Source organism: Myodes glareolus, chromosome 3 (genome assembly GCF_982192425.1).
Source record: "Myodes glareolus chromosome 3, mMyoGla1.1, whole genome shotgun sequence".
Lineage (NCBI taxonomy): Eukaryota > Metazoa > Chordata > Mammalia > Rodentia > Cricetidae > Myodes > Myodes glareolus.
This window is the reverse complement of record NC_142028.1, coordinates 84,522,467-84,546,566: the sequence shown is the minus strand read 5'-3', so window position 1 is coordinate 84,546,566 and position 24,100 is coordinate 84,522,467. Positions and strand designations below refer to the sequence as shown.

Here is a 24,100-nt window from a genome sequence, read left to right as displayed (position 1 = left end):
TCCTGACTCTGACTCAGCCTGCCAAGCACTGAGATTACAGGCATGTGTCACCACCTCTGCGTGTCACCACCTTTGCTCAGAGTAATTTTCATCACCATTTCACTTATTTACCGTGTGCAATGGTGTGAAGGTGTTGGATCCCTAGGAACTGGAGTTACAGTTCTGAGCTGCCATGTAGGTGCTGGGAATTGAACCCAGGGCCTCTGGAGGAGCAGTCAGTGCTCTTAACTGCTGAGCCATCTCTCCAGCCCCTCATCACTGTTTTAACATGTCACTGACCCCTGAAAATGGAAGCCTTCTGTACTGAAGCTTCTGAGATGAAATCTTTGCTCTCTAACGCCCAGTGTGCATACAGCTAGGGTTAGAGCCTCTCGATACTCTGCATGGTCTGCAAGCGAGCAGTGCTGGCATCATCCAGGTGCTTGCTAGAAATGCCCAATCTTTCCTTTAATGTAGCCCAGCCTAGCCTTGAGTGCCTTGATCTTTCTGCCTCCGCCTCCAAATTTTGATGATAGGTATGTACTGTGCTCAACTAGAAATTATGAATCGTAAGCCTACTTCAGACCTGCTCAAGCTGACACCACCCCCCGCCCGAGACAGGGATTTTCTGTGTAGCTTTGGTGGTACTGGAACTCGCTATGCAGAACAGGCTGACCGGAACTCAGAGATCCACCTGCCTTGGCTTCCCATGTGCTGGGATTAAAGGAGTATGTCACTACCCCCATCAAACTGTTGCTTGCTAAGCTGCCTCAACTGCACAGTCCTTACAAGGGTACCTGCTTAACAAGTGCCCCCAGGTGTCAGTTGTGGTGGCACACACTCGCTCTGGCTAATCTGTCTTTGTAAACAAAAATGTATTGGCAGGCAGTCGTATTTATTTACTGTGTATAGCTGATATTTGTAACAAAATTCTTATGGCCTGAAAAACCTACAATATTTATTATTGGGTCTTTTCCAGTAGGTCTTAAGATGGAAAAGCTTCTGTCTTGTTATTTCCAAGGCTGTTGTGAGTCACTGGGATCTTGATGAATACCCTCAATGGCTAGGATTTCTATAAAAGTTAACTACTGTTGAGAGTAAATGTAACAGAATGGACTTTGCAGCCAACTAGAAAGGAGTGTAAACCCTAACTTCCACTTGTAAGCTCTGTGACATTACATAGGACACTTAACTAGAGGTTGAATGTTCTTGGCTCTACATTTCAGCTAGTTTCATTTCTGCTTGCTATGAGGCCAGTGCATGGCCCAGGGCAGCATCCAATCAATGGCAGCTTCATTCTCATCTACGTTCTGTCAGCTGTGCCAAACTGTAGCCGGAACAAATTAAGCCAAACTTGTCAGTTTGCATGGTGGTTTCAATCCACAATCCACAAGCAGAACTCAACGAGAGCAAAAGAGTTTATTTGAAAAAATTACTATGTATTGAAAATATACATTAGAAATTATTACATACGTCCATAGCATCCCCCTCCCCCACCACAAAAGTAGAAATATCTGTTTGCTATGCTAATGCCATAAGTAAATCCAAACCAAAGGAAAATCACCAGCAGTCTCTCCTCCTCATGTGCTGAGATGAGGGGAAAGGTTGACGGTATGTGTTGGTCAGTAGGAATTCAGCAAGTCCCAGTCTTCCACGGTCAGACACATACATTTCTGCTTGGCCGACTGTGGTGTGCTCTGCTCCTCCTCTGACTCCTCGAAAGCTCTCTTCTTGCTCTTCTTTGATTCTGGGCTCAACAGTGGCCCATGGCAGTCCGGAGCCTTCTCCCTATAGAACTGGAGTTTTCCAGAAGAGTTCATGTGGGTGTCTGCCAGAGGACATTTCCTTGAGGCTTCCATGAGAGCTCGTTTCTGATCTGTAAGAGTATTAAGGGGCTAGTGAGGAGTTTTCTGTACTGGTGGATCAGGGTCTGCCAAAGTCTAGAGACTGCCTAGGAATAAGATGAGGCCCTGGGGTGGTATGGGCTGAGTGCTGGGCAGCAGGGGTGGTGGAAACCCTACCAAGGCAGAGTGCTTAGTAGGTGCTTACTGGGTTTAAGTGAGTCTAACTAATACCCCAAGAATCAAAAATCTTCTCAGCTTCCTACACAGAATGACACAGAAATAAATAATGTATATAAAGTGTCAGGGTCAGGCATATCCTCAAACCTCACAAATTGTTGGCTTCTTTTTTTTCTTTCAAAACCTGGACCTGGCTGTGCCCTCCGAGGCACATGATCTGCTTCAATAGTGTCTGGTATGTCCTAGGAGTCTCCCTACCCCCACCCCAAGACAGTTTCTCTGTGTAGTCTTGGCTGTCCTGGAACTCATTCTGTAGACCAGACTGGCCTCAAACTCACAGAGATCCACCTGCCTCTGGCTCTTGAGTGCTGGGACTGAAGGTGTGTGCCACAATGCCTGGCTGTCTTAGGATTCTTATTTTGTCATCTCTGTTGTTTCCTTCAGTTTATCAAATAATTCTTAAAATGACAAAATAAACACAACAGAATTCACCATTTTAACCTATCCTCAGAACTTTTCTTTTTTCAGAGCTGGATGGGTCAGGGCTTACACATGCTAGGCAAGCATTTTACCACCAGCTGCAGCCCCTGCCCTCCATTACTGTGTTTGTGGGTGTGTGAGTGTGCACACACACGTGCCACAGCACATGTACAGAGGTGAGAGGACAACTTTCGGGGTTAGTGCTCCCTTCCACCATGAGATCTGGGAGCACCCTCAGGCTGCTAGGTTTGCACGGCAAGCATGTTTACTCAATGAGCCATCTTAGCAGTCCACAGAACTCTTTATCTTGTAGACTAAAAGTCTGTAGCGATTAAACAGTATTTCCCTACTTCCTCCCTCCAACCACTATTTTTCAATGACCCTATGCTCTGGGAAGCTCACAAAGGAACACTCATAATACAGTATTTGTCCTTTCATGACTGCCTTATCTCATGTAACATGTTTCCAAGGCTCATTTGTCAAAATGTCCTTACCTTGAAAAATAAAAAACTTGTATCATTTTTAACTGTATGTACGTATATAAGTATGTACACATGAATGTAGGCATCTGGGAGACCATGTATGTTGGGTCCCCCAGAGGTGGAGTTTCGGGCAGTCATGAGCCACCTGGCGTGGCTGCTGAGAACTGAATTCAGGTGCTCTGTAAGAGCAGTGTGCACTCTTAACCACTGGGCCATTTCTCTAGCCCAAACGTGCTTACTTTTTAAGACTAAATCACAATCCCTTGTACATAAATACTGCATTCAGTTTACACATCTGTCTGTTGAAGGGCACTTGGGTTTCACTTCTTTTTTCTCTAGTGTTTGAGACTGAATCCAGGACCTTGCCCATGCTAGGTGACCCTTGTCCACTGAACTACAACCCTAGTCCTGCTTCTACCTGTTGGTGACACATAATCTGTGCTCTGTTTCTTTTGTGCCACTACAAGTCTTTTTTGGGACAAGACAGATAAAGCTAATGAAAAGCAACTTTTTTGATTGTGGTGTTTACACTGTAGGCGAGACAATGCTATTACAATTAATTTTCCCACAGAGAGAAGACAGGCTGTTTTCTTTTTGTTGTTTTTTGTTTGTTTTGTTTTTTCGAGACAGGGTTTTTCTCAGTAGCTTTGGAGCCAGTGCTGGAACTGGCTCTGTAGACCAGGCTGGCCTTGAACTCAGAGATTCCCCTGTCTCTGACTCCCGAGTGCTGGGATTAAAGGCATGTGCCACCACTGCCTGGACAGGCTGAGTGTTTGAAGAGTGTAAAACCTAAGAGCAAAAACTCCAAAACAAAGAATTCCTCACAGAAGCACTGGGCTGACTTCCGAGGCTCCACATCTTTCCGTTGCCGCACAGCTTCCATGCTCACTCGCTCCCACTGCAGAACGATCTAAAAGGAAATTGGAAAGATCTGAAGCCAAACAAAAACTTGCAGTTTTAATCTCAAACTTTCTCCTTTCCCCTTAGTCTCTTCCCTTCTCTCTCTCTCTCTCTTTTAAAAACCAGGGAGGCAAGCACTATACTTTTGAGCTAGTCTTTACTCCCTTTCTTGAAACACAAATCTATTGGTAAATTTTGTTTCTAAGAATCAAGTCAGACTGGACATGCAAATACGATGGATCGATGTATGTATCTGTGTGATGCAGGTCAGTCTGCTGAGCCCACTCCTGACCAGTTCCACTCTTTACAAATTGCACATCTTTAAACTGAATACTAACGTCTAAAATCTTACTGATATTACTTTTCACATACCCCCAGACCCTTCTTATACCGTAAGATAATCTGTAATAGCTCATCTCGTCTATGTGTGTAGAATGCCCACATTTCTGTATTATCACAGCACTTCAATTTCTATTTTTTAAAGATTTATTTATTAATTATGTATTCGTGTTTTGTTTGCATGTATGCTGCAGGCCAAAAGAAGGCACCAGATCTCATTACAGATGGTTGTGAGCCACCATGTGGTTGTTGGAAATTGAACTTTCTGGAAAAGCAGCCAGTGCTTTTAACCTCTGAGCCATCTCTCCAGCCCCTCAATTTCTATTTTTAACTGTTACAAATGTAATTTTACTTATTAGTTGTTGCTAATTCTTTAGAAATTTGACTGAATATAAAACATATATGACAAAATGAAAACTAAATGATCATTTCAACATATCTTCAGTAACAAGGACTTTGCATTTAATATTTCTAAGTAATGCAATGCAACAATGATGATCATAAGCAAGGAAAAACACTTGCAGATACAGAGCAGTCCAAGCATTAAGAATACAGACATAGCATGGTAGAGTACAACTGTAGTTCCAGAACTGTGAATTTGAGCTCATCCTAGGATACACAGTGAGACCCACGACACAAACAAAACCACAAGCCGTAACAGCACATTTACTAGGCAGAGGGTCCTTAGCTTTGGATTTAATTTCTGAATCTTGACATGTTATATAGAGCTTAGTAATGGAATAAATAACAGGCTGTTAAAGAACTGCATGAAGGGGCTATCACTGTCTATCATGTAGAAAGCACTTGGAACATATTGGTTATGGACCCTTCAATATTTCCTGATTATAGAAAATGGGTACTAATCCAAGGGAAAGCCAAGATGGACTAAATCAATTTTGTGATTTAGTAGGAAATAAAGACACGATCCTTCCACTAACAGAAACAGAAGGGCTAACTGTGAATACAGAAAAAGAATACAAGTTTGGATAAACTGACTTTGAGGTGCCAGGAAGAAACTTGTAGATAATATTTGGGAATACATATGGTTTCTGATAGATGTGAGACATTCTTTCAGGACACTGAGCAGCCTAAGATCACCAGGGGAGTAGAGGTGTAAATGAGAAAAGAAAGGAGGAATCAGCTAAGAGAGAAAAGCCCCTAAGGCATGCATGTTTATATTAAGTCACAGAAAGGCTATTTGGCAGCTTCCAGAGACACTTAAGGACAGAAGTGGAGGCTAAAACCAGATCGCAAGGGAGGGCAGCAAAGAGGTACAAGAGCTAAGAACAAACAGGATACAGCTACACTGGGGTGGAGGAACTCACTAGAATAAGGATAACTGACATTTACATACAGAAAGCAATCACCATCAGAGAGTAACACTGGGGATATGGTGGTGAGGAAGCAAGGGAAATATAAATATGACACAGGAAGCTGAAGGCCTCCAGGAATAGGACTGAAAGAAAAAAATAAACAAGGCTTACTGCTGAAATAAACTGGCATAGTTATTTCCTTTAGAAAGGAGGGAAGTAGAATATGGGTGGAGAAGTAGAGGAACTTGGAGACAGAAAGGGAAGTGGGCTCCTGTTAGACAGCTTCCCTCCTCAGGGATGGGTCAGGCTGTAGTTCCCATAGAAAATTAACAGGAGACCAGCAAAACATTCTCTGAAGCCCTGGAGATCCCAGGTGATGGCAGGAAGCCATGCTGGTCCAATCAATTACTTTGAGGTCACAGTGTTAGGTGTTTTATTTGATCTTTACTAAACCCAAAGAGAAATCCTACATTTTTGTTATTGGGTTTATGAGGCAGAACTCTGAAATCTCAGTCTCTGACTCCACAACCTATGTTCTTTCCACCATGACACTTGCTACCAACTTATAGGAGGTCCTGACAAGAGCATCTCACATGTGTCCAAGTCTTCTAGATGCACCTAGGATGCAACCCAGGTTCCACTCTGGTAATTACTGCATCATGCCCAGTCTGGAGCCAGCTTCAAGTGCTTCTGAAACACTTGACATGGGTCTATCTTCTTATCTAGGAGGTGATGATATATTCAGGCAGCTGGACAGGTTCACCACCAAGCCTTCTGGTTTAGAGCTAGGGAGAGACTCAGGGCAAAGTCTTCCACACTTCCACCAGGAAAAAACTGTTAAGTGTCTGAAGGGGAAAGGTGCCTACACAAGTGAGCTGCCATCTACCTGGTACTTTCTGACTTTCTATTCAAAGCTGTACTTTACCAATCCGGACAAGGGCAATATGAAATCAAGAGAGTCAAAGTCCAGGCTTTTCACTGGCAAACGTCATGAGAGAGAGAAAGACCAAGAGACTCTTCTCTAAGGCTATGGAAAAAGAAATAAGTCCAAAAGAAAGGAAGAGTCAGATTTGAACCCTTTACACTGACACCAGTTAATTCTCTCTGGAGTATAGTACACTGTTAAAAGAACAATTAGATCAGATCTCCTTTATTTTTTGCATAACAAGTCATAATTTACTTATTTCCTGAATCATTTGTAGAGTAAGACAGCATTCTAGGCATGACGCCCAGTCTATCAACCATAGAAGGGAAGTATTAAGATCTGACATCCATGGATAAGGAAAATGTGGCACATTTACACAATGAGGTACTACACAGCAGAAAAAAATAATGACATTTTGATATTTGCAGGCAAATGGATGAATCTAGAAAACATCACATTGAGTGAGGTAACCCAGACCCAGAAAGACAAATATCAGAAGTACTCACTCATAAGTGGCTTTTAAACATAAAGCAGAGAAAACCAGCCTACAATTCACAATCCCAGAGAATCAAGAAAACAATGAGGACCCTAAGAGAGACTTACATTGATCTAATCTACATGGAAAGTGGAAAAAGACAACATCTCTTGAGTAAATTGGGAGCATGGGGACCATGGGAGAGAGTTGAAGGGGAGGGAAGCAGAGAAAAACGTATAACTCATTAAAATCAATTAAAAAAAAAAAGATCTGACATCCAGTACTACATAAGTAGATGGGTCTGTAACAGTCTATCACCAGTGCTGACTGAGGTGAAGACTACAACTAAGCCAAAAGAGTATCAAAAGGATTAATGTTTATTCAATTTTTAAAATAAAAATGAAACACTGTAGTGAAAACTCTGGAGTACCTGGTCAGCCCATCCTTCTGTTTTGCAGTTACTATGATCAAATTCCTTCAAAGGCACTTTGGAGTGAACAAGGCCTATATGTGTTTGGAGCTTGTCCTTGACGGCTTTGATATCCTAGGGAGAGAGAAACACCAGAAACGTGAACACATTCTCCAATTCTTACCTGCTGTTAGTAGCAAAGCCCACCATAAATTAAATGTGGTGGTACACACCTGTAACTCCAATACCAGAGAGACTGAGGCAAGAGGATCATGAATTCCAAACCAGTCTGGGCTATTCAATGAAACCAGAACACCAAAACAGCTGGGCATGGTGACCTGGGCCTGTGCTTCCAGTATTCTAATAAGCTAAAGGATTGCCGTAAATTTGAGGCCAGCCTGGGATACATGGGAAATTCAAGTCCAGGAAAGGCTACATAGTAATACTGTATCTCAAAACGGCAAAACAAAAACAAAAGAAGGCCATTATAAATACCATCTCTTTCTAAACACCAATTAAGAGAAGCAAAGTATAAATCATAAATTCCGTAAAAATGAAAGAAACCAAAAGCCTTACCTTTAGTCCTGTTCCAGATATATCTAAGCAGTTTAGTTTTCTAAAAGAAAATAGGTATCCAATTCCAGCATCTGTGATCTCAGGGTTACCTAGACGTCAAAAATAAGGCAGCACTCTGTCATAACTGTTGGTAAAACCCCCAGAGTAAACTCAGGGAAAAAATATCCAGACAACAATGAGCTATAAAGTACAATGGGTGAACTCTGCAGAGCAAATTCTTACAATATGAAGAAGCCACACTAGACCCTTCACAGCTCCAACTGCCTAGGCCTTGGATGGGCAGAAAGATATATGATCAAGCAGTAATCCCAAACTCCAATGGAGCTGTGGTGAAATGAATGAAATGGTTTGTAAGCTCTGCTCATCACTATTTCACCTCTGAAGCAAAGGCATGTGTTTGGTTTGAAAAGACTTCCCAGGGACTTACTATCTTGTGTTTTCCAGAAGCTTTTCTTACATATTACCTTCTCACATCAGAGAATGCTGCTTTAGCCATTTCCTCTAGGAATGCTACACACAGTGCCAGCTATACAGCGGATGCTCAAAAAGTAGTTACCAAATAGGTAATTTCTCTAGGAAGTACGCCAGGGGATTCAATTAACGTTACTGTACAGAGGGCAAATCCAAGGTGCAGAGAAGTAACTTGCCCAAGAGTACAAAACCGTCATCTTCTCTTGCCCTGCAGTTTCCATTCACTGAGAACCAACCCACCTTGCCACAGATGGTGCTGCTGGACTCTCAAACTGCTGACTTTACCACTGGAGTCAATGGATCTGGCTATTTTTTTCTTCTTCTTTTGATATAAAGTTTCTTGTGTAACCACCCTGGCAGTCCTGGAACTCACTTTGTAGACCAGGTTGGCCTTGAGATCACAGAGATCCATCTGCCTCCTCCTCCTGAGTGGTGGAATTAAAGGCATGTGCCACCACCACCCAGAGAATCTGGTTAATCTAAAATTACCACAAGAGTGGATTTATTCAGCTTTTTGTTAGATAAATACTGATGAAAAGAACCTAAATGACAGACGCCATCGACCAGTGACTCAAAGTACAGCAAATATCCTTAGGTGTGCTCTTAAGTTGGCGATACAGTGAGTGGCAGGGGAAATCTGAAAAGCCTTTTACTCCCTGTAGAAAGTGGTGATAAGACGCTCAGGGCACTGGGCCAGGAGTCAAGAACCCCTGGCTCCTGTCACTAGGCTACTATGGCTCCTAGAAGGTCAGTTACCTTTTATCCTCTCAAATGAGAGAGATGATGACCCTAAAGCCATTCTCCAGACATTAATACCCCATAACTTACACGATAAATCTAACAGCGTTAGGTTCTCAAGGCCTCTCTTCATCACTCTTACTGGCGCTGTCATTTTCCGAATGCCGGCATCAGATAAGCAATTATCCTTCAAGTGGAGCTGAGTTACACTAGAGAAACAAAGTCCACAAAAAGTATCACTTAAATACTGTTTTTAGATATTTCACTTAAAAACAAAATAATACCATCTCTAAATATTATAAAAGTCCACACAAATCCTACTAAGCTGCTGTTGTTTTAACTACCCTTTCCTGCTGCTGCTCTTCTTGAACTTTTAAAGTAAATTTCTTAAAATAAACTTTTTATGTGTACCATGTTTTGCCTGCATGCATGTCTGTGCACCATGTGTGTACCTGGTACCTGAGGAAGCTAGAAGAGGGCATAAAATCCTCTGGAACTGGAATTATAGACAACTGTGAATCACCACGAGGGTGCTAGGAACTGAACCCAGGTCCTCTCCAAGAGCAGCAAGTGCTCTTAACCACCGAGCTGTCTTTCCAGTCCCAAATTTTTGTTCCATGTATTTATTTTTGTGTGTGGACAGTGGGAGGAATGGCTATCCATGGAGAAAGTGTGGGGGTCAGAGGACAGCTGTGGGAATTGGATCTCTCTCCACCAGAAGGGTTCTAGCAATTGAACTCAGCTCATCAGGCTTGGTGACAAGTGACTTTACCCAAAGAGTCAGGTTTCCAGCCCCAATTTATTATCTCTTGCTTAGGAATGGACAAATACAGGACAATATTTTTCAGTCCTGATGGTTTTAATTACTACAGGTGAAATAAAGGTTATTCAGAAAAAAAAAAGAACAAATCAATTATAAGAGTTATCCAATCTATACTGGTATACCAAGTAAACAGAGTTTCAAAATATTTTAGAAAAACAATTATTAAATAAATACAGGAAACTAAGTGGCATTCCTTAAGATGATCCCACTGGCTCATCCTTTTATTTAAAGTGACAGCGGGCTGGTACCTAGACAGGGCCTCATTGGTGAGATGTTCTAGAAGTTCATGCTCATCTCCAAGCTTGCAACAGGAAAGATCCAGGCGAGTCAGCTCCCGGAAAGACTTGATTTCTTCAAGTTTTTCTGCAATCACCAAATACCTGTGCAGTATGGAGAGCAATCAGTAGCTTATCTTTTATCTTTTAGAACTTCTGATTTGTGGCCTTGTGGCACTGAGAACATGCCATCATCCCAGAGTACCATGAAATAAGCTCACATCACTGACACTTATCACATGAACTGGACTAATTAATACATACCTCAAAAGATTTTGAGCATGATGGCGGAATAAACATTCTAAATAAAGAGAAGTACACGACAAAGGCAAGCCACAAGAAAAAAACATCCAGTTTGTAATTAGTCAGACCTTAGTGGTAGTGCTGGGATTTCCCCTGGAAATTTCCAAACTCTTTAGAACACTCAAAATTTCAATTACTCATTTTTTTTTTTGAGGAAGGGTCTCACTCTGTAATCTAGGCTCGTCTTGAACGCATAAGTCTCCTGCCTCAATTATAGGCATGAGCCCAAGCTTTGATCTGCATATACTCAACAATATTTCAAAAGTTATCTAGCAGATCACATTTTATCTTCCTACCAACACGGAAGTCTGAGCACCTGTCCACATCACTGGAGCTCTGTTACCCCAACTAGCCCGAAAGTGTGTGCAGCATGACTCTCATTTGGATGCTTACATGAGTGATTTAATGACACGGGAGCACCTTGCCAAGTGGTTATCAGGAAGCATCAGGGAGGCCTCTGGAGAGGAAAGGAGATCAAAATGGTATTTCACAGCCTGACTGGGCTCTGCCCTTCCTTCTAGTTGTTCATTTATTTCTAATGAGGTCAGTGGGGAAGAAAAAAAGGGATTAGGTGTGACAGGAACAGGAGAAGAGGTTTCTAAGATACTAGGGTAGCTTGACAGTGCCAAGAGCATCTATTTCTCATATACTTTCTTTTTGGAGGCCTGGAAGTTTCTACAGCAGAAGAGTATGCTAGGATTAGTAAGAGTACAGCTCTCTTACTCAGCAAGATCTTAACTGTCAAAAACAGGATGGATACTCAGAAGGGCAAACTCTTTCCTTCCTATAGCCAACTGAAATTATCGGTACGCAAATGGACCTACTAGGGTAGACAGTTTGAGATACTGGGACGCTCTTTAAATTGAAAAGTTTAAGCTGCCAGCGACAGCTCAGCTGGGGACACAAGTAAGCATTACTTACTCAGACTACTGTGGTTGCACTGTAAATAAAGCTGTTTTCTACCTTCTAATCACAGTACTGAAATGTGTTAAGGGGGATTTAGGGGATTACTGGCAATTAGAGAAAAAAAACACATCGTTTGATCAATTACCAAAACATTTTCAGTAATTCTGAAATAAGGATGAAGGATGTAATGCAGTGAAATGTGATTAAGAAACACTATGGAACTCAAGGCTACGGCATTCTAGGCACAGACAGTACTAAATGTTAATCTAGGATAACATCTCGTTTGCAGCTAGTATTCCAAATGACCTTCGAAGGCCCAAACATTGGAAAAACAGAACACACACACATTTTAGTGTCACAGACCTGAGTTTGAATTCTTTCTACTGTTTTGTGGGGGGAGAGGCAGAGAGACACACAGAGATGGGGTGGTGAGAGAATGAGAGGAGGTGGTTAGCTGTCAGGCTCGGATCACTGGGAGGTAAGTGCCTTTCTTTACACAGTGAGCCTTCCTGCCAGCCCGTTTGTATTCTAACAGTTTTAATTACTTGCTCCATCATTTAACCCTTCTGAGCTTCAATTTTTCCAGCTATAAGACTGCATCTTCCCATTCTTTCTTTCTCCAGAATTATCTTTAAATAGTGGTGGTTATAACTACTTGATTAACATAGGAAGATATTTTTAGGAAGACACACTTGCTCTCTGTGACTTGTCTGGCTGGAGCACAGCTGTGAAGACACTGGCTTCTCCGTTTGGCACACAGCTTCTGGGCCTGATGTAAGACCACAAACAAGTGTCTCACCCGCCTGATTCTCTTATTTTCAATTATTTTCTCAGAGTCCTTCCTCCTGGCCCGACCCCTTTGGTGTTGGTACATCCTCTGCCACAGCAGCTCTGGGTTGGAAACACACACATCCCCACAGCCGTGGTCTCTAAATGTTTTTCTTGGTAGTCAAAAGAGAGGGTTTAGGTCACAACTGAAAACTCTGTTTTTTGGGTTTTGTTTTTTTTTTTTTTTTTTTGGTTTTTCGAGACAGGGTTTTGCTGTAGTTTTAGAGCCTGTCCTGGAACTAGCTCTCTTGTAGACCAGGCTGGCCTCGAACCAGCCTGCACCACCACCATCCAGCTTCTGAAAACTCACTTGTACCTGAATAAAAACGTCAAGTTTGGAATTGCTTTAACAAAACACAATTCAAAAGATTATGTTGAACATGTTCCCTATATTTTATTATAAACATAATACATGATCATAAAGTAAATGGGGGAGAGATTAAGAAACTACAGAAAGTACAAAGAAAAATAAAACTGATTGCAATATTCCCACATAGATATTAGAAGGTTCTTTTCTTTGAACAATATACAAAAATATTTTTTTAAATATTTATTTATTATGTATACAATATTCTGTCTGTGTGTATGTCCACAGGGTAGAAGAGGGCACCAGACCTCTTACAGATGGTTGTGAGCCACCATGTGGTTGCTGGGAATTGAACTCAGGACCTTTGGAAGAGCAGGCAATGCTCTTAACCTCTGAGCCATCTCTCCAGCCCCCTACAAAAATATTTTTAAAACAAAATTTAGGGTTAAAATGGGGAAAAAAATTAAGTAATTCTCAAATTACCTTGAATTCGATCATTAGTACCACATGAAAAAAAGATTTTTTTTTTTTTAAAAAAGGAATCTGGCCAGGTGTGGTGGATCAAGTACCACATGAAAAAAAGATTTTTTTTTTTTTTAAAAGGAATCTGGCCAGGTGTGGTGGATCACCCCTATAATCTCAGCACTTGTGTGTTCGAAGCCAGCCTGGTCTACAAAGTAAGTTTCAGGACAGCCAGGTAGGTTGCAGAGAAACCTTGTTTAAAAAAAAGAAAAAAACCAAAAACAAAACAATGTGGTCTAGGCAGCAAGATGGCCCAGTGGGCAAAGCATCTGCCATTCAGGTCTCAGGACTGAAGTAAAATCCTTAAGGTCCAAGAAATAGCTAACTCAACAAGTTGTTCTCTAATCTCTATGTGTGTCATGGCACACCATACAAGCCATGGCATGCATGTACCTAGTCACACATACAATAAAGTTTTTTTCAAAAGCCCATTTGCAGCTGAACATGGTGATACACACCTTTAATCCCATCACTTGGGAGGCAGAGGCGGGCGGATCACTGAGTTCAGGACTAGCCTGGTCTACAGAGTGAGTTTCAAGACAGCCAGGGCTACACAGAGAAACCTTGTCTCGAAAAAACAAAAACAAACAAACAAAAAACAAAACAAAGAAAATCTTCATTTACTTAAAAAAATATTTTTTAAAATCATAGAAATGGGGTTTTGCTCCATAGCTCATTTTGGTCTTATACTGGCTCCCTAACTTGCCTTAAACTCACTGCAATCTTCCTGCCTCAGCCTCCTGAGTGCTAGAATTATAGGTGTTATTTACACCTAGGTTCACTTTTCTCATTTATCACATTTTGAACATTTTACCACATCATTTAAATTATCTTAGAATATTATCTTAACTTCATTATCTGACTGTACCATAATGTACTTAACAAATTCTCTAGCTTTCAGCTTCTCACTGCTACAAATAGTGCTACAAAGAATATTGTTATCACATTAGATTGAATAAATTTTTTTTAAAAAATTATTTATTATTATTTTCTGTTTTTTGAGACAGAATCTTACAATGTAGCCTGGGCTATCCTAGAACTCTCTAGACTAGGATGACCTGAAACTCAGAGAGATCTGTCTGCCTCTATCTTCTGAGTGTTAGGATTAAAGGTGTGGGCCACCATGTTCAGATTAAAAGTTATTTTTTGAAAATATTTATTTATTTATTATGTATACAATATTCTGTCTGTATGTATGCCTGCTGGCCAGAAGAGGGCACCAGACCTCATTACAGATGGTTGTGAGCCACCACGTGGTTGCTGGGAAGTGAACTCAGGACCTTTGGAAGAGCAGGCAATGCTCTTGACCTCTGAGCCATCTCTCCAGCCCCCAACTTTTTTTTTTCCGATTATTGATAGCAATCTAGTATCGATTGCTATTAGTGCCAGGCAGAACTCAAACCCGGGTCCTCCCCTCCGTCAGACAGAGCGTTAGGCGCTCTAAGCCGCTGAGCCACCGCTCAAGCTGCTAAAAGTTATTTTTAAAACAAGACCTCACTATGTAGCCCAAGCTGGCTATGAACTCCTGGGCCTTCTACTTCAGCCTTGTGAGTGCTAGGATTGCAGTTATGTGCCATCATGACTGGGCTCACAAGAGAGGCTCTTTTTTCTGTTAAGTTTCAGCTCCTGTGTTTGCTTGAAGCCCAGAAGAACAGAAACAAGAAGGTTGACTCCTCTCACTGTAACATTTGCAATAGTCACCTTCTTGAAGCCCAGATTTCCTCTGTAAGGCGGATGCTACTTTATAGAGGATCATAACACCTGTTGAAATAGGTAAGGTAATTATGGGTCAAGCATGGTGGTATGTGCCTGTACTCTCGGTCAGGGAAGAGGGAGAAGGATTAGTCATGAGTTTGAGGCCAGTTGGATTTACACTGAGGTACAAGCACAGCTTCACAGTGCGACCTTGTTTCAAAAAACCGGAACAAACAAGTAAAGTGAGCCAAGGGTTGAACAAATCATGTGACTGTTTTTAGGGCTCTCAATACATACTGCCAAACTACTTTCCAGAAATGTTACATTTATACATTATTTTGGTACTGGAGCTGTTACATTATTTATATGCTCATCAAATGTGAATTAAAGTGATATTTTCACAATCTAACCAATCAGACTACAAAATAATAGGGACAAATAGCATTTTCAAAACCAACAGAAATATTTAGGCTGTAAAAAAAACCTGGGGAAAGTAGGGAAGTAGAATACCAGTTGTACAGCATACACTCTCAAATGAATCAAACTTTGTATCTGAACATTATTCTTGTGGTGGGATTGTAAAATTTCTTATGTTTACAAAATAGGAAGTTTTTATACATAATTCTATTTTTCATCCTTCTAATTTTCTACAATAAACATAAGTAACTTGGAATAAAAGTGAGGCAAGGTAAGGTGGCACATGCCTATAATATCACCTAGGAGGCTGAGGCAGGACATTGGCCGTATAAGGTCAACCTGAGCTAGTACAAGATCCTACCAAGGAAGAAAAGAATAGGGTGGGGGATAAAATGTGGAATACATTGGCTTTGTCATTTAGCAAGATAAATGTTTTCCTTTCACTGGTGGCAGTCCCATGTCCCGCAACAACTGAGCCATAGCACAGACAGGGCTCAGGAAATGCCTGCTTCATGCAAGTCCAAGATTCTGCTCTGCATGTTCTTTAGGCTTTGCCTTTTTAAAGTAATATATATGACCTGACCTGGGGTGAAATCATTAACTCATGAGCCAATTAAATAAAGGCTAATTGTGCTTTTCTGCATGTTTTATGAGTTTTATCTTGTATTTTTCTGGTATTGCGCTCTCTCTCTCTCGCTCTCTCTCTCTCTCTCTCTCTCTCTCTCTTTTGGTTTTTCAAGACAGGGTTTCTTGTAGCTTTGGAGCCTGTCCTCGAACTAGCTCTTGTAGACCAGGCTGGCCTCAAACTCACAGAGATCCACCTGCCTCTGCCTCCCAAGTGCTGGGATTAAAGGCATGCACCACCACCACCCGGCTGCTTTCTCTCTTTTATTTTATACTTTTTGTCTGGCCTCATTTTATAGGCCATATTTATTAAATTCATCTTAATGGTAAACTGGCGAGTTGGAAAAATGTGTCTCAGATAGAATACTTAACCAGCACATATACAGTCCGGGTTGGATCTTCAGAACCACATACACACACACAAATGAACTAAGAGCAAACTGCCTTTTAATCATAAAAAAGTTCACATGGGCCAGGCAGTGGTGGCTCACGCCTTTAATCCCAGCACTCAGGAGGCAGAGGTAGGTGAGTTTGAGGCCAGTCTGATCTACAGAGAGAATTCCAGGATAGCTAGGACTGTTACACAGAGAAACCCTGCCTGGAAAAACTAAAACCAAAACCAAAACCAAAACCAAAACACCACTACTGGTTATAAATGAGTTTAAAATTGTAAAGAAAGGTACATAGGTATATGAAGCATGTAGCAATCTACATTTCCAGTTTGACAAACTAGAAAGCCACCCACAAAAAGATGTAAATGTTCAGAGTATCTCTGTAGTAATAATAATAATAATAAAAAAAAAAGACAGTGGTTGGTCTCTGGGAGAGGAAACAGGAGATGAGAGAGATGTTACAATCTTCTGTGCTCATTGAACTGTCTGCTAGTTTTTACTCTTTTAAAAGTAGTAGGTGGGGCTGGAGAGATGGCTCAGTGGTTAAGAGCATTGGCTGCTCTTTCAGAGCTCCTGAGTTCAATTCCCAGCAATCATATGGTGGCTCACAACCACCGGGAATAAGATCTGGTGCCAACTTCTGTCTGCAGGGACACATGCAGGCAGACCATTGTATACATAATAAATAAATACATCTTTAAAAAAAATAAAAGTAGTAAGTGTTCTTAAAGTTCTCTTAAATGATAGTGAAATAAAGATTATTTTTCAAATAAATACATAAAGGTACATGAGCAACAGAAAATTAGTAAAAAAAAATCTGCTTTGTAAGGGGACAGGTTTAGGTGCTGGGAACTTTTCTGGGCATTTCCAAACTTTTGGATGTTTGATTTTTTTTTTTAAATATACAGACATTTTAAAAATTTATTTTTATTTTATGTACATTGGTGTTTTGCCATTGGTGTTTGGTCCCCCTGAAAGAGGAATTACAGACAGTTGTGAGCTGCCATATGGATGTTAGGAATTGAACCTGGGTCTTCTGGAAGAATACTCATTGCTCTTAACCACTGAGCCAGCTCTCCAGCCCTGGGATGTTTGAAATTTAATCACACATTTTTTAATGTTACTTTTTAATCTAACATTCAATATTTAGTGTTCTTAAAACTGAAACAGGACCAAGAATTCTGAGTACTAATCTTCACATTCCCAAGGGTATACCAAGAGATATTTGGCAGGTCCTATTTTGTCTTTCCTGTATCCTCTTATGACAAAAGTTGACTCCAAGGGAGCATGATGGTACACACTTGTACTCAAGAAGCTGAGGAGGAGGACAGTTGGAGCCCAACTGTGTTTTGTTTTGTCAGATGGGGTTTCTCTGTGTGGGCCTGGCTATCCTGCAACTCTCTCTGTAGACCAGGCTGTCCTCGAATCTGCCTGCTTCTGCCTCAGCCTCCTGAGAGCTGGGAGTAAAGGCATGCACCGCCACCACCACCACCAGGCAAGCCCAGCTGTTCTAGACCAGCCTGGTCAATCTAGCAAAACTGTACCTCAAATGGAAAAATTTTTTTAAAAAAAAGGAAAAGAAAAGAGAGAGAAGTTGGTTGCAATTTTTTTTTTTATCTATTGAAAGAATTGTGGCAGCCACCTAATCCTTATAGCATATTTTCTTAAAAATAGGGCTAAGTGTTGTAGGAGATGAGGAAAGACAGTGATGCCCCCCCCCCCCAATGGCCTGGGCTTTGAATGTTTAAGTTTGAAATTGAAAGTACTGTCTGATGGCAGAGTTCATAAGCTCACTAAGCCGCGGGGGCTGGCAGGATAAACACATCCACTCAAGTACTCAAATATCCTAATGAAAATACCCACCTGTTTCTTAAGCACAGCGAGCAAAGCACCAGACTCCCGTAGGCCTCAGTGAACTTCTGCAGAGCCCTAAGCCCTGCACCTGGCTCTGTGAATTTCTGTCTGGCTTCAGCAGCAGAAAAGAGCTTTTCAGCAATCTGCTCCGGAAAGCCAATAAGGGAATCAATGTGATCAACATTGTCGGAGATGAAGCCCAACACCAGGCTGAAGAGGGATTTGGCAGAGTAGCGCAGATTCCCCTCGCGGGTGTATGTGAAGATGAAGTGATCAGTCTTCTCTTTCTGTGCAGTGTCTTCCCTGTTCATACACAGCTCCACAGAAAAGCCTTTGGGGAAGAGTCTGAAAGGCCGTGGCTTCTGCAGGCTGCTCTTCACACCATCCAGAGCCAGATTGACCATGTGGAGCTGCCCGTTTTCTCGAACATAGATGGGTCCTGGATCCACGTGGGTTTCTGAGTTGAGGTAGTAAGCCATTGCCTTGATTTCAGCTGTAAAAGCAAGGCACGCAAAAGCAAATCCAATTAAAATGTTATCTGGAACATGAATTTCACCTTACTATGCCCACAGTTTTATGATCCTACCACCAAGGAAAGCAAAACCCACCGGTTGATGAGAACTCTGTCACTATGAGGCACCTAACTGTCTCTACCCGACGTGCCTCTTTTCACTTTTCTCACCATCTTAGTAATCTACTCATCCTTCAGAATTTTAAGTTCAAATTTCATTTCTAAAATTCACTCCGAAGTTACCAAAAATGTCAGCAACAATTCTTTTAGAAGTAAATTCACAGCAGTACAGTTCATGTTAGCAGAGCAATAGGAACATCCTAAATGTCCAACTCTGGACTGTTAGTAAAGTATATACTCCATTTCATCAGCTATTATGAACACATTGAAATCTTGGAATTAAAAATGTTTACACACAGAAAAAAAGATAGAAATAAGTAACTCCTTGCTACTTTGGCACCTTCCACACATCTCTCTGTTGTACTTGGCTCGCTGTCCTATTGATTTGCTTCTGGGCCTGTCTATGCTGCTTTGTACACAGAGAGAAAGACCACATTTGATTCATCCAGACTCCATAACAGGACTCTGGCACATTATAGTCCCTGGGGAGAATGCTATAGAACTAGTTTATTTCCATAAGCCTTAAGTAAACCACAAGCAACAAGATGTTGAATTTGAATTTAAAGCAAAGAGCCCCCCCCACCCAGAAAGAATAAATAAAGTTATTATAGTCCTCAAGCGTGTCAGATCTGTTTAGGTTCTGTTAGAGCACTCTAAGTTTTTTTTTAAAAAAAAAAAGCAATTGGCTGTTTCTTCAGTCACGCTGGTGATATTATGCATCCAAGAATTAACTGTATAAATACTTGTTTTCTTGGATAAATGAGATTTCAAATTACATGAGAAATGGCTATGTTAAATAAAGTGAAGAGACCAGATTATTATTTCTACAACAAGAAAGAAGGAAAAAATATGAATTTTAATGCAATATAGGCCTGTCAGCATTTTTAAAGGATTTGAAATTATCCCTCAAAGACTCTGGCTGACTTTTAGAGTGAACTCAGCTTCTGTAACAATGCCTACGACGTAGCCCTGAAGCCACTTACAAGTGTCAGCAAACAATTAAGTGAATGACAAAAATGCTGAGTCTCTGGAGATCAAACAGCGATCCGGTTTGTGGGAATCACTACTATCCATTTTTCTCCTGAGAATAATTATGTGTATAAAGTACAGCAGGAAAGAGGGCCCAGCCCAGCCCTGGAGCCTCATCCTTTCCAGCTCATCCACTAAGACCTATTCTGTGGCCCTGCCAACACTGCACGGGTAAACTGGCCACTCACTTGACCCACTGGAATTGGCTTAGTTTACTGCTTTTGGTTGTTCTGCCTGACCTAGCTATTTCCTGCTCATCATTAACATTCAGTTCAACCATCACTCACCATTCTCCTGGGAAACTTCTCCAAGCCCTGTACCAGTCCATGCCTGTCCTGTTTTCCCAGAGCTCCCAGTGTTTCCTTTTACACAACACTTAGCAGTGTGTACTATGTTCACTTGTTACTGTACCCAAACGGAGTTCTTTGAAGGAAAGGCACTTGATATCTCTTACTCAGGCTTAACATGGTGCTGAGTAAGCACTCAACTGATATCTGCTGAACTGAATGAGACCTCAAAGGGGCAGATTTAGTGCTCTGATATTGTTGCTAGGAGCCAGTGCCTCTTCCAGGCAACAGCTGCAAGCTCCTCCCCCCACTTGTCAGCCTTCTGCAGGTGGTAGAAACAGAGCAGATGATGGAGCTATATTGCTACTGGTACTACCAAGGGAGAAAAACAAAACAACTAAAGTAAAAACCAGTTTAAAAAAGAAAAAAAGCCTTGTGATAGTGCCAGCTCTAACGCGCTCCATACTCTTCTCTTGCCAGCATTCAGGGTCTGCTGCTGAAGAGATGCCCCCTCCCACTTCTTTTAAGCGCTTCTTTCAGCAGGGGCAAGTATTTGGTTCCTTCGACTTCACAGACCATATTCCTACCCAGGAGAAAAAAGAAAAACATCCTTTGATCTTTAAGAGCAGATCTTCAGAGGTAACTTTAAGTATCAGAAAGGAGATACTCGGTATGGTCCCAAAAAGAAATTATTTGATACATAGACAAGAAAATGAACAAATGAGTGAATGAAGGAAAGAAACTATTTTATCATCATCACCATTTTAGAGCAGCAGCTTACTATATAGTTCACGCTGGCTTCAAACTCACAGCGATCCTTCTATCACAGCTTTCCAAGTGCTGGGATTACAGGCATAAGCCACCATGCTTAGCCTAAAGATTTGACTGTAACAGCAGAAAGGCAAATCCTATGGAAGATAATGTACCTCAGTGGACCAACACACCAGAATTCTGACAAGCAGAAAGAGGGAAGAAAAAGACAAAAACCCAGGTTCTACATACATGTACTGCTCTTAATCCTCATCTCTAACAATAACCTTCCACAAACTTTGGAGTAAAATGGAACGAATGGATGGCAAAGATTCATGAAAATGAGAAGTCTGATTCCATCCAGCAGAGGGCACAAGTAGGTTGGGACCAGAGTGCGGATGCCAATCCCTTACTCTACCCCAAATCCTGACACCTTTACCTTAAGGATCATTTTCAAAAAAGGGGGCAGTTATATGACTACATCATATTCTTAGACTAGTCAGAAAATAGTACTCTCCTTTTAAATGGCAAAAAAAAATTCAGTATTTCCTTAAGAGTAAATCTATACCATTTGTCCAGGCAGTAATCCAAGGCTTTACTTGCTTCAATTTTACTACTTGAAGAACTACCCTTAGCTTAGGGAATTATGGTAATTTTTTTAAACATCCTGTATTCTCCCAATAAGGCACTTCCTGAAGTTTGTAAGGTACTATAAAATGATCTAAGGATTAAATGAATGCCTGAACTTTCAACTTCAAGAACCATAAAGGGTAGAGCTTCTATACTGGGTATTGTTCATGGTGGCCTATTACAAACTGACCTCTTAAGAGACAGAGCCTTTTCTTGCTTGGGGGAGGGGGTGCTCATCCAGATTGGAAAATTCAGATAACAGAATAACAGTGTTCACTGTAGCTCTCTTGTAGCTATAATTCAGATTAACAGACAGGCAGTGTGGTGGTTCTTCCGGCTACCACAGAGAAGCAGTGTTGTGACCTAGCTAACAGTCCGGTTCAGTAGCGCATCACCATATGTGAAGCTAAACGGAGCACAAAGAATATCATTTCTTCAGATAAATGAAACGTAACCTTAGTACATTAAAACTTCAGTTCTCACCGGGTGGTGGTGGCGCACGCCTTTAATCCCAGGATTTGAGAGGCAGAGGCAGGAGGATCTCTGAGAGTTCAAAGCCAGCCTGGTCTACAGAGTGACTTCCAAGACAGGCTCCAACAGCACAACAGAGAAATACTGCCTTGAAAAACAAAAAACCCAAACAAACAAAAGTTCAATTCTCTATAACTTCTCTAAATAAGAGACAAGCTAAAATAATTGATAACTAAACATGATAGTTGTTAAGCCCTGAAGCCAGTTTCCAAGCAAAAAGCATAGTAATTATCCCAGTCAGGAGAACTAGGGGGAGAGAAGAAACAAGGCAACAGGGTAACAGTGCTTAAACTGTGAGCTGAGCCTATGGTTAATTTGAAGGGGGGGAAAAAACCCAACAAAATCAAAATGAACACCCACCCAACCTTAGTAGATCAATTAACAATCTCTTAAGAATAATAAATAGGCCAAAGTAATGACAGATGTTAATGATACCAGATGTGATTTAAAGCTACCATTTACTACGGACCTACCAGCTGGCAAGCACTGCTGGGTACAGCAAAAAATGATGTCATGCAGTCACGGATTCTATGAGGTCAATATTGCCTCTTAATGGATGAAGAGGTTCAGAGAAATGGCATAACTTACTTAAGGCTCACAAGTGCTGAGTGACACAGCCTGGATTCAACCACAGGGCTGTATAACTCCAAAGCACAAGATCTTCCCACTTGCAGGATGCTGTACCTCAAGAATAAAAATATGACACCCAGCCCTGAAAATGTCTTTAAAACACTCAAAAAATCAGCCTCACCTTGGTCCTCACACACTGGCTCAAGCTGGGGGTTAAGAGGGCAGGGAATACATTAAAAAAACCAAAACAGTGGTCATCTGAGGAAAGAGTGGGTGGAAAGAGAACCAGGGCTGTCTTAAGGATGAGGTGTTCCTCCTCCTCTCTGCCCCGGCAGAAATCCGCCATATCCACACACCAGGAAAACATCTGTCAACCCATGACCTTCATCTCAAGACTGCAGACACCTTTGGTTGATCTGAAAATGCTGTGGCTTTTGAATTCCGAACAGCAAGTAGTTCTAAACTATCTCTAACCAACTACCCATCCACCTTCATTGTTCTGTGTCACCGCCATTATTCAGTTTGCCACTACTTCTTTTTTTTTTTTTCCTGTAACTTGCACTTCCCTACCTGCGTTCCCCCCAAGCTGCAGAGACTCAGGCACACCCAGGCCCCTCTCTCCCCAAGAGCAAGCTAATCTCTTCCACATCCTAAGAGTTTTGCCCACTCCATAGCTTTTCATAGAAAAAAAAAAATCAATCCCCACCCCCCTAATTCTAACCTTGCCCATTCATCACTCCCAGCTTTTCGACCCATCTTCCTCTCACACCTCAGACTCTTCCGTGCCCCTCAAAATTCGGCCCCGGACCTCCAGACTCAATCCCCACCTCCATCTGCTTCCCCGCGCCCTTTTCCAGTCCCCATCCTCCTCTCTCTCGCCATCGGGGTTCCTCCAGCACCCTAGTCTCTCTATCTCTGTCCCGGGTCTGCGTCCTCAACCTTCACAACCCCCTTTCTTCACGCCTCACCATCCCCAACTTCACGATCCCACAGCCTCAACTTGTTTCTTCCCTGCCCCCAAGCCCCACCCCTCCCCCTATTCCAATCCCAGCTCCTACCCTCCGTGCACGCCTCAACCCCTTTTCTTCTGCCCCTTCCCCAGCACTCCCACCCAAGTCTCTCCCCAAGTCCACACAAGCTAAATCCGTTCCCTCTCCCGCCCAGAACCCCAATTCTCCCACACACCCTCAGACTAACCCCACACACCGACGACCCCACCCTCAAGCCCACCTCAGACACCCCTACATCTCCATCCTCCCACCTCTCCCTCGGAGAGCTCCACCTCGTCCCTAGGGCCTTCCCCTCCCCCAGCCCCTCACACTCTGCCCGCCCCCGTACCCATGCCCTGCCCGAGGCTCGGCGAGCGGCCCGGCCCGCGGCCGCCACCTACCTGTGCCCCTGCCCGGGGCAGCGAGCGGCAGCACCTCACTGGCGGCTCCTTCCTCCACAGCACGGCTGACCGTGAAGCAGGCGGCTCGGCACCTAGGCCACAAAGCCCGTGAGGGTGGGACACACACAGAGGGTGGCAAGAGGGAGGGGCTGGGGGCGACCTGGCGCCGCGGGACCGCGGGACCAGCGGGGCGGGGGAGGCCTCGGCTGGGTAGGCGCGCGTGCGCGG

At 42.3% G+C, this 24,100-nt stretch overlaps 2 protein-coding genes across 2 annotated transcripts in view; one reads left to right on the top strand and one right to left on the bottom strand.

Annotated features, from left to right (window-relative positions):
* Nucleotides 1-1,379: 1,379 nt before the first annotated feature.
* Lrrc42 (leucine rich repeat containing 42) lies at nucleotides 1,380-24,006 on the bottom strand. The gene is made up of 8 exons (XM_048453276.3): nucleotides 23,873-24,006; nucleotides 18,064-18,547; nucleotides 10,180-10,311; nucleotides 9,199-9,317; nucleotides 7,900-7,988; nucleotides 7,345-7,458; nucleotides 3,788-3,872; nucleotides 1,380-1,855 (listed from the first exon to the last, which is right to left on the bottom strand). The coding sequence occupies exons 2-8, from the start codon at nucleotides 18,531-18,533 to the stop codon at nucleotides 1,602-1,604; spliced, it is 1,263 nt and encodes a 420-aa protein (XP_048309233.1). The 5' UTR covers nucleotides 18,534-18,547; nucleotides 23,873-24,006; the 3' UTR covers nucleotides 1,380-1,601.
* Nucleotides 23,871-24,100, top strand: part of Ift25 (intraflagellar transport 25) — a 32,182-nt gene continuing 31,952 nt past the window's right edge. The window contains exon 1 of the mRNA XM_087904767.1: nucleotides 23,871-23,986. The gene's annotated coding sequence lies outside the window, so the exon portion shown is untranslated. The remainder of the gene's footprint in view (nucleotides 23,987-24,100) is intronic.

Coding starts and splice junctions, on each gene's coding strand:
- Lrrc42 (XM_048453276.3), bottom strand. CDS start 18,533: ATGGCTTACTACCTCAACTCAGAAACCCACGTGGATCCAGGACCCATC. Junction 10,312..18,063: donor TCGCTGTGCTTAAGAAACAG/GTGGGTATTTTC, acceptor CATACTGCACAG/GTATTTGGTGATTGCAGAAA. Junction 1,856..3,787: donor GAAGTCAGCCCAGTGCTTCT/GTGAGGAATTCT, acceptor ATACTCTTACAG/ATCAGAAACGAGCTCTCATG.